This window comes from Triturus cristatus, chromosome 5_2 (assembly GCF_964204655.1).
Source record: "Triturus cristatus chromosome 5_2, aTriCri1.1, whole genome shotgun sequence".
Lineage (NCBI taxonomy): Eukaryota > Metazoa > Chordata > Amphibia > Caudata > Salamandridae > Triturus > Triturus cristatus.
In genome coordinates, this window is record NC_140588.1 from 725264977 (window position 1) to 725281514 (window position 16538).

The 16538-nt window shown below is 39.3% G+C and overlaps 1 protein-coding gene across 1 annotated transcript in view; it reads right to left on the minus strand.

The window, feature by feature from the left end:
• Positions 1 to 16538, minus strand: part of LOC146829181 (sodium/hydrogen exchanger 2-like) — a 615451-nt gene that overhangs the window by 533157 nt on the left and 65756 nt on the right. Inside the window, exon 2 of the mRNA XM_085607826.1 lies at positions 998 to 1461. Coding sequence (XP_085463952.1) covers positions 998 to 1461 — 464 coding nt within the window. The remainder of the gene's footprint in view (positions 1 to 997; positions 1462 to 16538) is intronic.

Genomic DNA, 16538 nt, shown 5'->3' on the forward strand with positions numbered 1-16538 from the left:
AATTTAAACAGATTGAGAGGTTTGATAAGGAACAAGGAGAGATAAATAGTTCTGTAGGTATGTGAGTTTTTTGTTGGGGTGGAATGAGAAGAATTTTACATTCTTTTTACTGTGGACTCCAATGAAATATTGAATTATTGGCACACCTTCTTTCAGCCCATGTTCTTGAAGTTCGAAATCCTTACTTGAATGGTTAAGTAAAATTGTGCATAATTATACAAAAGGTTAATCCATCATTATATTTTAGGATGATGTAGATAAAAAATTTTAGGGATAAGAAAATAACACAAAAAAACATAAGTCGTGGGAGCTACAGCTGCTCGGGTTGTGGTCATTAGCATTATTTCCGAATGCTCGTGGTAACATTTTATCTTGAATAGTCCATAATTATGTGATTCAGCATAAAGCCATTATTTTGGGGATTTCAATTAACCAGCATACCACAAAAATATGTGAATTACACCTGCGGGCCTTCTTACTATACTTTCATAAACTCCCTTGAAATTTTAAAAATATGAGGCTGCCTTGCTGAGTAATTTTCCAGTCTTAAGACTGTCTTATCCAAGTAAAAGGGACTGATTTAAACTGGGTTTTATCCTGGGTTAAGACAGTCTTTGCTGGCTAAACAAAATGGTAAATCTATTGGCGCTGGATTACAACCTGTTCTTCCTTACTTAAAACAGGCGTAAAGCCGACTTGAATTAGGCCTGGAAATATTCCTAATAATAGCTGCCTGTAACACTTTCTGTCAGACCTTTTGGTATTTCATAGCAATGAAAATAATAGTTGATTTCCCTTGACCCGAGAAAGAACAAAAGTCTTAGGCCCTCTGTTTTTGCTATTAATATCCAATTTCTCATCGTTCTTCGGTAACTTTGAGAATGATGAAAATCCCACACGTGTGAAAGAAATATTAAATGCTAACCATTCATTGCACGGTTTCTTGCAAAACGTCTATCATTACATTTTCAATGAATGATTGAATGGCAATACTTACAACAGTGACTGCATCATTGAGAAGCGACTCTCCAAAGACCAGAATGTGAAGCTTTTCGTTGACATGAATTTCTTCGAACACAGAGAGCACTGCCACCGGGTCCACGGCGGCAATCAAGCTCCCGAACCAGAGATTGTGGAGCAGGGATATTTCCTGCAAGCCAAACGCCTCCACCTGGCATATCCCATAGAGCGAGACACCGATTCCAAACACGTTCCACATGGTTCCGATCACTGCATACCAAAGAATAGTCCCCAAGTTTTCGAAAAATGGCCGACTGGGCATGAAGTAGCCTGCATCTAAAACTATTGGCGGAAGTAAGTAGAGGAAAAAGACATCACTGTTCATGACAGGTGGAGACTTGACCTTCACTCCATTTATGATGCCGCCCATGACGAGTCCAACAATTATCAATACGCAGCTTTCAGGTACAACAGAGGGGAGTTTATTGGAGAGGTGGAACCCTGGGTAGATGTGGGGCAAAAAAGAAACAGCGCACTAGATTAGAAGGAAATATTCTACTTTAATTTCAGGACACATACTTTTTGAATGTACTTATTACTAAACAGTCACAAATCTAACCTACCTCTGAAATGCCCACTTACTGGTATAGTAAGAGCCCAATGTAATATCTTGTGTTTTGCAAATAGTTTCTTACAATCGAGGTTCTTATTCATCCTCTCATTTTAATAGACGATGGGCCAGATGTATCTAGATTTGCATTTGCGATTCTTAACTAGCGAATTTTACCAATCCACTATTTAAGAAAAGCAAAATGCACTTTTATGTAGGATTTGCAAAACAAATTGTGAATCCTACATATTCCAAATTGCGAATGCAATTTCAAGGGTGATGGGGGGGGCCAAAAGGCCACCCTGTTGCACCCCCTAAAATGTAAGTGTGCACAAGTGGTGCACATACATGCCCTAGGGGCATGTATGTACGCCACATGGCAACTTGAAAAATGCAAAAAAGTGAATTTTTCATGGAAATCGCATATTACCACCAACGTGAAGTTGGTAATAATTTGTGATTCCTTAAAGGCAGGTCGCAAATCTTTTTGGCTTCCTACATTTCATTTAAGGAATCACAAATTGCGATGCCTTTTGGGATGATACATCCCAAAAGGCTTTTTCCTGTTCGTAAACGGGTAGATTCTGAGAATCGGCCCGTTTGCAAACGGGAAAAACGCTTCACACATCTGGCCCAATTATTTTATGTGTTAGGCCTGCAGTTGACAGAAGACTTTTTTCACAAAACCCAAGTGGCTGATCTAGTTAATAAACGACTACATTGTCACACTGAAAGTCTTGACCGAGAATTTTTAATATAAATTAAGTTCAGGGTTCTAAGCCTGGCTCTGCCCGAGAACTGTAAATGTGTCGTTTTTAACAAGAATCTCCATGTGCCTAAAATTGTAAATATGTAGGACACGCAATGCAATTTTTTAAAAGTACATACATAGATGCTCAATTGATGTACAGTATGCAATTGCTCTCTGGCTAGATTTCAGCTATAGACATGCCAAAGCACATTATTTTGACAGACAATAGACCAAGGATAAGTTATGATGCTAAGCACAACAATGGAGTGAAACAAATATTGACATTAATAAATGGTGTGTTAAATAATTCTACAACATAAGATAAACCCGTAACCACCACTATGAAAGTTCCGGAAAATGGACAAGTATTTACCCAGCCACAGAGTAACTGATACTGGAGTAGAATCCAGCCTATTATGAGTTTGACCATCAGGGTCCTCTAAGAAATTAGGAATTAATAGGCCAAGGGTCAATAATGGGTCTGATTTTTCTAATACTTCATCACCACCAGGAGTGGGTATGTGGCATAATGGCCAGAGCTGCTGACTTTGGAGCTGGGGATCCAGGTTTGAGTCTTGGTGTCAGCTCAACATCCTGTGAATCTGGGCAAATCACTTAATCTCACCATACCTATAGAAAGTGTGTGGATACCCTAGCTGTGCTGTACAAATCCCAGTATTCATTTATTTTTCACTCGACATTCACTTAGATCTTTTCTGCCGTTTTCAGCAGCAATACAAGGAGTTCAAAAGGATCTCATCATTTCAATGAAATATCTACCAGCCTAATTGGAATTAAGAGGCCACTCATAATGATGGCTAGTGAATGGTACCTCTAGAAAGGACTGATGTAGTATTATTTCATTCACAAAAAATTGGTTGCAAATTGCGCACCAAACTTTTGTGAATGGGATGGTATTTTGTGACAATGACCTATGTACTATTAGGTTAGTTCACAAAATATAGAATCACAGAGAGTAGCAGAACAACCTGCATGATCATTATTCACTATAAATGTCACTGCTTTCGGCCCCCTTTGATTAACTGCACTAACAGTGATGCTGGGCTGCAAGGGCTAGCCAACCATCATGTCTGATTGCATTCCAAGATGGAAAACATTTTTTAAAGCACTACATGCTTCTTAAATGAATCAGTGTTGTTTTTTCAAATAAAAAAGTTTTTTTCTTTTGTAAATCTCCTGGGGGAGAAGCAGTTGTATGCAAGCAATAGAGAATTTAGTGGATATGCTAGAATGATCTGCACATCATTAAATGTACATAAATCGTATCACCAAACAGTAAATAGTCAAACCGTAGTCTTGGGTGCTGACACGAAGCCAAATACTCATCCACTAAGAGTATTAAATAATCTTTGCGACTATAGAAAATCCAAAGATTTAAATCTACTAGAAAGGCAATGTAGCACACCACAATAGTTTAGTAATATCCTGAATTGTCCATTTCCTTGGGTATTATCCATATATTGAAAGGTTCATATACAGAAATGTGTCATTGTCCAATCTTGATAGGGTTGTCGTGTTTGAATATTTTATTTGCCAAGTATGTTTCCAATATTCAAATCGCAGCCGACGCGCGTTTCGCCCACAGGGCTTTCTCAAGGCTGCATATATGTAAAAAAGAAAAGAAAACATATTGTCTACTTGACTCCATACATAAATAAGCTAGAAATCATTATAGTCTCCACCAAAACCTATATGGTGAAGGAAGAAAATTCAGATGCACCCGAGTCCGTGAAGGGACAAGACCAAAACATATAGATCAAAAGAGTATACCACCACCAAAAAAGGTTCTTATACCCGGTGGAATAAAGCAAACAGAATAGTAAGTAGGAGGTGACCAAATAAAGCAACAGATTGTAGCGTAAAGTAAAAAAGAATAGTTATCATGAGAACACAGCATGTAAGTGATATTGAATAGTGGGATAGTCATTAAGTCAAACCCCACAGAATAGTAGACAGTTTCTCTTAATGCGAGGATCGTTGTCTCACCTTAAATAGTTCCAATTGTAAATTATACCGTAAGTGATTCCTGATAGCATTGGTTCTCGTTTCCTGAATTCTGTAAGTAAGTAAATATATATATATATGTATATATGTTATGACTATTAAAGTCAACGTATACTAAAAGGCTCCTAAAACAATATAATATTTTATAGGTGCCTCTATTTGGTCAATATCGTCCTAGTTTACTGCATATTAAAGATCTTACCTAATGTGAAAGTTTCCAAAGGAGATCAGATGCCAATACACCAAAAACACGAGTTATAAAGCTCCTAGTTCGATGACGTTCAAACTGTAATTCGTATTAGGACCAGTATCCGTCCTCACTGTTAAAATAAGGTGAGAAAAACATCCTGTTGGAGGCTGCCCAATAGGTAAAGCAAACAGATTGTTACATGAATAAGTGGAGGCACACAGTCTGTATTAACGTGCCTAAGGGGCTCCCTATTATATAAAAAAAGGTTTACCAACGATCCCGAAATATGCGTGAACCCGTCTAGTACAAAGATCAAAAGAATTGTCGATGAGTCTCTCGTCTTAGTCCATATGTCTAAGTAGTGCATATAACAAGCCAAATATGTATATGCTTGAGACACGAAAACATAAATGTAGTTGTTTTCGAATGATAAAGCGTAACTATTTTTACACTTTCTACATCAAACGTCTGAAAAACAAATCACAGTTTCATTAGCATTATTTCCGGAACTGCCGGCTCACCTTATTTCCATGTATATGATCACCTCATCCTGTAACTTGGCGTCTACACGCTCGCGAGTTCCCGCCACACAGATTTAAGGAAATTGGTAACAATAGAAAGTGGACTGCAAGACCCATTGTCAGTCCCTGTATTCGAAAATGGTAGCCATCTTATGATGGTGAAAATGTTAAATGTTTGCATCAAATCTTATCACTCTAGTACATGTATGTTTGTCCAACGAATGGGTTGTCATTCTGATGTTTAAGTTTCGGAATAAATCATATACAGGTCTTTGTTGACCTAAGCAAGCGTTTTGTTAAATTTCTTTTTTTTTTTCTTCTTATGTATACAACCATTATTGAGATCGGAAATGATAATATTAATGTAATATGTATGCATCCAAGTACGTGCAAGTATAGCACTGATTTTGTGACATTTGATTGTAAGTGATATGACCCGACGCGTAGCATATCGACTCTCATGAGGGTATTATCACAAATTTATGATGAAGATTTCCCCCGTTCATTTTATGTCCACACTATAATAATCCACTGGTGGGCTACCCTCTCATTTGATGGATGTTGAAAATATGAAGATAGAATAGGACAGGCGCCAGAGAGTAATAGATGAGAAAGGAGATCACGAAGCCCCCGTAGTTGTGAGATTAGTATAGTGAAACAGTGAAAACTATAAAGAACAAGTACTTAACAGTTACAACATTTGAAATGGTTTTACAAAGAGCTGTATACAGAAGATTATATTACATTGAATCTGATACAAATGTCAATGATAATAAATACATTATTACCTTACAAAAATCCAAACATCTCTTTATCGATGTTAATTCCATGTTCTACTGCTCTAAGAGAAACGATCCATTTACATTCATTCTGTCGTAATTTGGTGACTCTGTTACCACCTCTCACGTTCGGAAGTACTACTTCAAGGCCATGAAAGCCTATTCGAATCAATTCTGTTTGATTATGCATGGTATTAAAGTGGGAAGCTAGAGGATATTGGGCATTATTGTTTCTTATTGCCCTAATATGCTCCTGTATCCGCTCCTTAAGCGGTCTGATAGTACTTCCTATGTAAATTTTCCCACATATACAAATGATACAATAAATAACAAACTTCGTATTGCAGATTATAAAATCATTCACTGTATGGATTCTCTCAGAGTTATATTTGAAAGTTTTGGTTTTGTTTAGTGTGAAAGGACAGACGTTACAAGTCCCGCATTTAAAAAACCCTTGGGCTTTTCTGATAACCAGGTCCTGTTAATGGTTGTTGGAATAAAACTAGGACATAATGATTGTCTAAGGGTGTAACCCCTTGCAAAAGTGATATTGGGTTTGTGTCCCACTACCTCCAATATTTTGTTATCATCTGTTAGCAGATGCCTGGACAATTCAGGAGAAGCAGTTGTACCCTGAACCACGATCATGTGAAGACCGCATTGATTTCATATGGTCACAGTTCTCATCTGTTCCTGTTGCAGGCTGTAGGACCAGTCACACAAGTGGGATGCTGCTTTTATCAGAAGAAGAGGGGAATTGCTGGCTGGTGGCATTTTGTAGACCCCATCAAATTCCAGAAAAGAATTGTCACTGATCATGGGTGCACGCTCAATTTTTATACAAGTTGGTTTTCTTGAATTGTTGAGAAGCTTAAAAATCGCGGTCTGTCACGTTAGTTTGGATTCCTTCCGGCTTCCCATGGCTATGCTGGTTCTTATACTATTTCTTCCACTGGTTTTTCTTGACACAACGGAACTGATAATTAACCCTCTGAATGATCGTGAAAAGATTAAGTCACATATCACCATTTGATTGTAAGAGTTGTATTAGCAGTAACCATTCCAGATGCAGGAACACTAAGAAGTCTTTTTGTTATATGAGTAATTGGATTGATTGTATATATGTTTGTTCTGTAGATTTCCCTTGACGAAGGGTGAGAGCACACCCGAAATGCATTGGGAATGAATATTCATGTTTAAATGCATCATTTTGCCTTAACAACCATTAAGAATATCTGTTGAAGATATCTTCTTCGAATAAAGCAAATTGAAGATTCAGCATTGGATTCCGCCATCATCATATCTTGGAAATATTGCAAGATTTCTGTTATTAGATGAACTTTTGATTTCACAACATTGACTTAATGTAAAAGACTTCTGATTAACCCTTTTAGCGTGGCGTAGAATCCGCTGCGGTGCGAACGTTTCCGTGCGTGGGCGGGGCCGTGTCGGCCATCGGACGTGCGCAGCACTACGGCGGTAGTGCTCGCAATGGCCGTTGCCCGACGCATGCAACGGAGGGGTTAATATTTATCTAATACACTCACCATTTGAGTTTTTAAGGTAGTGCGCCATCTGTCTAAGACTTGGGTCCTAGTTTTTCAATTTCGAATAGGTGGTAGGGTGGAACCACTTCAGACCTGATTCATAGTATAATTGTGCATACAGTTGAGAAAAGGAGTGCATTACCTCTGTTCATTCACGAAATTTAAACTTTGGCATTGTGCGAGTGTAAGCTTATTGATAAATTGCATGGTTATTTAAAACCATTGCAAAACAACTGTTATTTAAAATACAAGTTACATGTTCCATAAATACGAAGTAAAAGTAAGTACAAGTTTAAGAACTGGTGCAAAAATAAAAGTGTTAAGATGGTTGGTCTCCACCAGGTCAGTCTAAGCCTTCATAAAAGGAGTGTTTTGATCGACAGAACTGTTGCAATAAATTTGCAGTTGTAAAATACAGTTCTGAATACTGTAAGTACACATTGAAAGTAGATGCTATTCGCGATTTTTAAGGACACAGATATTCAAGAGTAAGTAAAATTTAGAGGTTAATCTGTCAATATCCTGAAAGAAAGAAGAAGACAGCTTCTCTGGCGACATACCGGATACAAAATTCACAATTGGCGTTATCATCATCTTGATTGCTTGAAGTCGGCTCCTCCATGTAATGAATTTAGGCAACCAGGAAGAAAGCAGGTCTTTAACTTTGGACACAGTCTGGGATTCATTATACTGTAGTGTTTCAACTAGGTCTCTGCAGGAACAAATTCCCTGGATATTTAAGGCGATGCTAGGAATCAAATCTCAATATCTTCAGCAAAAATGAGGACATCAACATGCTGCGGTTTGGATGTTCTTGAGTCAAATTGTAGACCTTTAATGTCTGGCCGCGAACTGAGAAGTGTAAGTTAGGGATCGTGGGGGGGTGACTTTAAAATGCCAATTGATCCAATTTTAGACTGACACTCTGCCTTCAAATTAAGATATTCCAGGACCCACAAACAGATGATCAACCGCTGCTCCACCTATCTCTTAGGTGCTTGGAGATTACATATTCCAAAAGTCAATGACTTTACCCTTTTCTCTCCTTCCCACTCAAGTTTTTCTCACATTGATTACCTCTTGGTAGACACCTCACTACTCAGAGTCACTTCTGACCCCCCAAAAATCTGATTCTTGTCTTGGATCGCACTGCGATCTCACTATTGATTCGAAACCATCCAGACAAAGGCAAAAACTGAGTGGGGTGGTTGAATTCAGACATTTTAGAATAGGGGTCAGATGTCAAAGAGCTCAGGGAAGAAATCGAACACTTTTTCAGTGATAATGAGAATTCGCTCTTTTCCCCAATTGCACTTTGGGCCACATTTAAATGTGTCATGAGAGGCTAAATTGTTAAACGTATGGCAAACAAGAACCGAGCTATCAAATAATCCTTACAATCCTGAAGCACTGCAATAAAAAAGGAAGGAGGAAGCTTTCAGACACTCTAGTAATAAACCATATTAGAGAAAATTAAGCAACTAAAATATACATTTAAAAGCATTGTTAGCAAAAGAGTTTATTTTTTTGTTCAAGCCCAAAAGTCAAAACATCTTCTTTTCCATAACAGCAGGTAAAGCTCTTGGCAATACACTTGAATTCAAGAACATATGCAACCAAATCATGCACATTATAGCTCGGGATGGCTTTCAAAAAGTTAAAACTAAAGAGATATTGGAGGTGTTTAGAGAATTCTACAAGAATGTTTACACCCCTCAGGATACACAGGATAAAACTAAGTATCTGGAATTTTTCAAATCCCTCCCTACAGCTTCCGTTTCAGACCTAGATAGAGAGCGCCTGTCAAAGCAATCAATTCAATTTGTTCTGGGAATGCTCCAGGATTCGATGGGTTCACCATTAGTTTTTATATGACATTCACCCACGTGGTCATCTATCACCTTAAAAATACTGTGGATTACTTTGTACTCAATGGCACGGTGTCGAGAACAGCCTCATAGGCCACAATTGTTGTTATTCCCAAAGAGGGTAAGGACCTCTCTGGTCCAAAGAACTTTCACCCCTTATCATTATTAAACATGGAAGAAAAAATCTTTGCTAAAATCCTTCCCAAAAGACTGGAGCCATCCATCCCATAGTTGATCCATAACTCTCAAATGGGGTTTGTTAAGGGAAGACTCGCTAGAGATAACATATGCACATTTTGCCATATAATTGAGAAAGCACGCCTTTCTTCAGCGCAATCAGCCACGATTGCTTTTGACCCCGCAAAGGCTTTCGACAAAGTTTTCTGGCCTTTCCTCCATGCAGATTCTCATAACCTTGGCAATTCATTCACCAACATGGTTATGGCCTTATATGCCAACCCTAAAGCTAATATTAGAATCGATGGACCCACTTCTACCTCCTTTAGCCTACACAAAGGCACCAGACAGGGTAGTCCTATCTCTCCTTTTTTATTTAACTGAATTTCTAAATACAATTGGTTCAGGAAACATGGTCAGTCAGGGATTTTATATTAACAGATTATTTTGTAATTTCAAATCCAGCAAAAGAAGACATTTATGGTAGGCCCTATGGCGGCTTAATCATTTGTATTAAGAATCAAATACTAGTGTGTACAGTTGCCATATTATTAACTGATCTTTCTATTGTGGTAAAATCTGAGGTTATTAGTTCACACCTTTTGACTTAACTGAAATGATCTGGAAGCACAAAATAAAAAATAAATTGTAAAGAAATCGGGAGTATTAGTTAAGGGGTGAGAACTAACTTCAATTAATAATTACAATTCTTGTCAGAGATGGAACTACTGAAGTCACCAAAGAAACCTGTGCTCAACCCTCTGGTAGCTTGGCACAAAGCAGTCAGAGCTAGGTTATCGGCAATGTGTAAAATATTCATGCAGTACTAAAACAGTAAAAAAGTAAAACTGCAAAACAATGAAAATCTCAAAACAAATTAGACAAATTATAACTTAATAAACAAAATGACAAACCTCCAATAAGAGGAACAGGAATTTTGGATATTTAAATAATTAAATATAGCAAGAAGAAGCACAATATGCCAATAGTTGTCAATGGTCATGGTTGAACAGGACCCAGACACAATTTGACACTGACCGCGAGGGACCGCAGGTCAGATGTACCATCCAGATTTGTCCTGGTCTAACATTTTACTGGAAAATACTTCTGAATCCCTCAAGACCTAATTCCAGATCCAGTTGCCACTGCTCTGCTGGGCGGTTGCAGGAAAAGGCCTCTTGCAGCTTATTATGTCCCTATAGCTTGAACAGGAGCCTTATGACTCTTGGAATCCACTTCTTTGTCCTCGCTACAAGGGGTAGAGCAGGCCCAGACTTAAGGGCTCTTCTCAGGTCACAGACAGCAGGGCAGTCTTTCATCTGTTCTTTTCAGGTCCAGACATGGGTGTCTAGAGATGTCACATGTATGCCTGGCATGAGCTAGTGGGTAGGAATTACCCCTGGGAACACCTGAACCAATAGGGTAAAGGTCCCTGGGGCCAACCCTACCCACTTTAGGAATTAGCAACACGGGGCCACACTAAACTTGGGCTCTGAGGGCTGAGGGTGTGTGTAAGAAGTACACTATGGTAATCCTAAAGTCCTCCCACATCTAACACCAACATCCAGTTTAAGGCAGTCCATGTAATCCAAGAAACTCTCTAGCTGCTTCCAAACCAGAGGCAGTTTCTCTATTAGAGCTCTGCGGCTGCCCAATTAAAAAAATAATGAAATATATTGATTTATATAGAGATACCATCACATCTGTAAACAAACAAATGTAATTAAGTCTGGACTGTCTGTCCCAGGCTGCCTGTCCTGCCTCGCTCTGAAGCAGGAGATGAAATCCAGGCAGTAAATCGACTTTCTGCACTGTGAAACATGGCGCCGGGCTTACCTTTCTAAAGCCCTTCATTGCCATTGTGGTCTATGATAGTATCCACTGTAGGCGAGTGATGCTATCAGAGTCACGGTTTCGAGCATCAGAAACGTCATCTTTGCATGATGTCAGACGTCTCTCATTTACAGGCATAGATCCCACCCTTTCCAATTCATCACATGTAGGAGTAGAAGGAGTGGATGAAATCACATGTGATTTGGTGCCTTGTCCTAGCTAATGGTAAGTGTTAGAATGTTAATCTTGTGTCATGTATATTAGGATGAGACCCCTCATCACGCTAACCTCCTCCACTGTGACACATCAAGACCTGGCTGCACGCTGCTGGCCCTTTAGAAGTGGAGCTGCTGTATTTGTTCCCCCACGAAATTGATTCAAAAGCCAAGCAGGGTTCTTGTTCCCTTGCAAAGTTGATCCAAATATGCTAGTCAAGCACAAAGTGAGAAATATGTGCTTACAGCCCTGTCTTCATGTCCTTAACATTAATGCCAAAAACATGGATTGATTTATGAACAACGAATGTTAAAAATGTTAAGGTAATACATGTCAGTGATTTAGTTCCTCTCTTATTTCACATTTTATGAAATCTTGCATTCCCCAAGAGAAAAGCTATTTCATTGTGTTGTATTTCTGTATATTTTTACGTGCATCACTTTCTTGCATGGTGTGCTAGATGTTTATATGGGGATTTGATTGAAAGCGCTGGCACTGACTGAGGCTGAAGGCAAAATGAAGTGCCTGTCAGTGTGTTGGCGTCTCTGCAGAGCACACAGAACAAAGTTCATGTATTCCAGTTGCAATTGAAATTCTGTGTAAATGTGTGTGAAGGGGTATACACATGTCAAAATATTAACAAGGCAAAAGGAAATAAAGTGCCTACATGTGAGTGAGCGCAGTGTATATTTGGAGTGGTGAAATGAAGGAGATGCGAGGAAGTGCATTTGGGGAAGTGAAAAGAAGGTGCTGAAGAGGAAAGAGAGGAGGTTGACAATGTGTAGATGAATGAGATGTGCAGAGAAAAAGGGCAGACATGTCTAACATAAAGCACACATAACTGAATACTCCTTCCACAGGCCTCAATAATATTTAATTCACAGTCTCACAATTTCAGAATTGAAACATTTCCAATGTTAATTATTTATAACAAATCATTGTTGTTACACATTTATCTTAACCCCTTCGCTGCTGCGGACATTCCGCTGCAGCGCTGGGGGGGCAGGGGGGCAGCGCGGTGGGCCTGTGCTCATGACGGAGCCGCTCCGTCATGAGCCACAGTTGAGCTGTGCTCATGACGGAACGGTTCCGTCATGACTCCGCCCATTTGCGTTGTCGCCCCGCACAGGCGGGGAAACAGCGCCGCGCAGGCGGAGCGGCCGCCAACAGGATTGTCATGACGGAACCGTTCCGTCATGAGCACACGCCAACCGTGGCTCATGACGGAACGGTTCCGTCATGAGCGGGGAAGGGGTTAAACAGCTAATAACCATTGATAAAGTCAATCGCACTAACAGGTTTTAGGTGTATGTTAGTTGTGTTACATATCTGGATTCAATAACATCTCTGGGAGAAGCCAAAATAAAGGTCGGGCGGCACACTATTGGATTTTACAGAAATGTATTTTCTATGTTCCCTTTTAGAGAGCCCCCACATTTTTCATCCCCTTACAGACCTGTCTGCACATATTTCTATATGACTGATTGCAACCAGCAGCTGTGCGTGCTTCCCGAAGCCTGGTTAGAGCATTTTCTTCCAAAGTTGATTCCACATGCAGTGGAAGACACTTGGCAAGCATACACTTTGAAGTACCTGAAGTTATTGCACTGCACAATTTGCACATTAAAGTAACCATAGAATATATTAATTCAGTGAGCTCTGGGGCAATTTTGAATGTGTTTAATGTATCAAGACTATACATATCCACTGCTTTATAAACCTTGCTTTCTCACTAAATTCATTTGCTTTCAAATGCACCATGTTTGTCCATTAAGCTTGGTCACTTCACTCGTTATATAAAAGTCATATCAAACCTTTACACCCCACCGCTTCCAAATGTCACCATCTGTCACTGTTCCAAACCAAATTTATCCTTTATGAAATGTAATAGGGTAAAGCTGTTTTTTTCTATTGGCAACATATGATTAAGGTCAAGCAAAACAACAAAAACAAAGATTGTGACAACTAGAAAATCCAACTCCAACCTTCCCACCTCGTCCACTTACCAACAACTCACTATTCAGAGATATCTATGTTGGGACTACTCATACATGTACTCGCAACCATGACCACAAGCTTAACCGTAGCGGACTTTCTCTGATATCGATCGGTTCTTGTAATGTATTCAGAGGTTGACATCTATGATTGTACATATTTGAGGGGTTCATTGTGTGAAACCGTTTAATGTCTCTTTTGGGATTAATTTGGGATCAGTAATGGTTCCCAGTCCAGGGACTACTGTGGTCTAGGCGCCCCATTAGCCTGGCGGTCACTTGAATCCATTTCCACACTGCTAAATCTACTCAAATTTATTTTCCATCTACCAAGATCCTCTCCAGTTGCTGGCACTTTGTTTTTTGCAAGGATTTATGTATTTTTTATTAATCTACCGATTTTGAGCTGTGGCATAAGCCACAGTAAGCACAATTTGAGTACATTTAAATCACAGCCACCAGTCCAGTCCAAGATATTTTTCGTACCTGCAGCCCACCAGTGCTTAAGGACCGCACACGACTACATGATGTGGCGAAAAGTGCCCCCTCAACTTTACATCTGGGGCAAACAAATGGTGCACTTGGGTACATGGTCTCCAAAAGTGCCAGGGCCAAGCATGTCAGATGAATATAATTGAATTGTAGGAGCTTGAACCAAGAACTTTGTGAGACCCGAAGTACATACTCCAATGCATAATCCCATTGAGAGCCTTTGAAATCCTCTCCCAGGTCCACACTCCATTTCATTCGTAAAGAGTCTGAGTTGTTACCTGTGTTAATAAAGTGCTGCCTTCTCCCCCAAGTGAAAAGGAACTTTGTTAGTGCATCAACCACAGATTCCATTCCACTGTTGTCCCATGTGAGCGCAATTGATTTGAATAATGCTGCAAAGATCAAGAATTACCCAAATGGTACTTCATAAGCAGCATTTAGTTGCTCAAAGGCCATGGGGAAGTCCGAACCATAAAACACTCTGAACAAGGTTACCCCATCCCTAGTCGAGAAATGCAATTGGGCAAAAGCTGCAGGGGTATATTCATGAAGAAATAAAGCAATCTAGGCAGTAATACTATCATGATCAGGGCCACCTTCCCCATCACCAATAAGGGTACTTTAGAAAACGTTTGAGAATGTGGCTGCCATTATTCCTCACTCCAAATTGCCCTACACTCTTTTAGGAGTCTCTATGTATTCCAGCTCCCAGGTATTTAATGGTAAATGGTTGAGTTGCTACTAGTAATCGAGGTACTGCCTATGAAGCCAATTGCATGGTCCGATCCTTGGTGAAAGGAGACACAACTTTGTCATATGTACTCGAGTGCCAGATTGCTCACTAAACCTGTATGGTTCCTTCAGCCCTCATTGCAATCCCCAATATCTGACAAAATGTCATCAGCATACAACAAGATGACATGAGTATAGCCAGTGGCCTGCATGGGTAACATACCTCCACCTTATCTTACTTGCCTTACCAAGGGCTGAAGTGATGAATAAAATTAATTTAAACTAATTACATTATATTTTACTAATAAATAATTGTATTTAATTTTTTTAGTTCCAAGAAGGATATTAACATATGTTAAAATAAAACGTTTTATTTCGACAATATTGTCATAAAAGCAAGTTCAACATAGTATACATAATTTAACTACTAGATTGATCTTACAAGTCAATTTGTATCAGTGTGTATGGATAATAAGAACAAACATTAATCCTTTCATCATACAAAAAAGTTTTTAAAAATCAACAGTCTCATCAATAATACCACCATGGGATCACGTAACATACACTATATGCAGAAGTAGAATGATTTACAATGTAATAAAATAACACAACACAAAGTGTTACAAACTGCAAAAGGGAAAGTTAATCGAATTGTAGGTAACCAATAAAATATCAGGTCAATAAAATCAGACGTATAATAAAACTCCAAACATAGATCAATTGGAATAGAAAGTTATAAAAATTATTAACACATTATAAAGTGCAAGTAGTAAAATGTTTCACACAGTGGGATTCAGTTAGTACCCTGTGGAGATCTACTTGATCCGTCAACAGAGGGAAAACCTGATAGCAAAGATGCTAAATTATTCTTTATTGATGCAATTTTTGATCTGATGCACCAAGCCCACATTGGAAATTTGGCTAGGTGAGTAGCATAGCGAAGTGAGGGATCAGTCCTCAAACTTCTTAAAGCTTCACTGCTTTGCCTAGTGCCCAAGTTCTTAAATATAGGCACTAGCCAGATCTTTCGCAGGATAGAATAGGCAGGACATACAAAGAGAATATGTGGGTATGTTTCTGTATGTTCAGCACAATGTGGGCACTTACTATCTCCCGAATCTGACCATTTTGAAGTAAAGGATTTTAAGGGTAGGGTACCAAATCTAAATTGAAAATAGAGGTTTAGCTAACAAGAACCTCCCAGTCAACGTAGTACTATCACTTAGTCTGCTGATGTTTTGACTCACCATGGCCCAGTATTTGCTCTTCAGTACAGCTTTGGGCATAGTCAATAAGTTACTCGGGTTCTCCCATAAATTGTTCAGACTCATTGAAGTTACTGCCACCTTGATTTCACTGAGCCCCCTTATTTTATGGTGGTGATCAGCATCTAGGACATCCCTGAGTCCACTTGCGAAGGTGGTTAACTCCGGTGTGACCCAGATTTGACGCCAATATAGTAAGGGATGAAGCCTTGCTATATCTGCCAGTGACTGCCTTCCCATGTCATTCAGAAATGGAAGTGAGGAAGTACTTTTAGGGAGACTGGAGATCGCACAAAATAGCTTATTTTCAGCATTGGTCAGCTGTGTAAGATTTCCATACCCCCCTAGTTCCGAGCCATATAAAACTAAGCTAATTACCTTGCCATTATATATCTGTAATACAGGACTAACAGGTTTGGTCAAGGACAGACTAAATTCTTTACTTAAGGCACCCGCTAGCTGTCTGTGTTTTAATGCCATTTTTTCAATATGGGATCTCCATCTCCTCCTTTTCTAAATGGTGACACCTAGGTATGTAAATGCATCTACTTCCTCTAATGCCACACCCCCCATGGTAA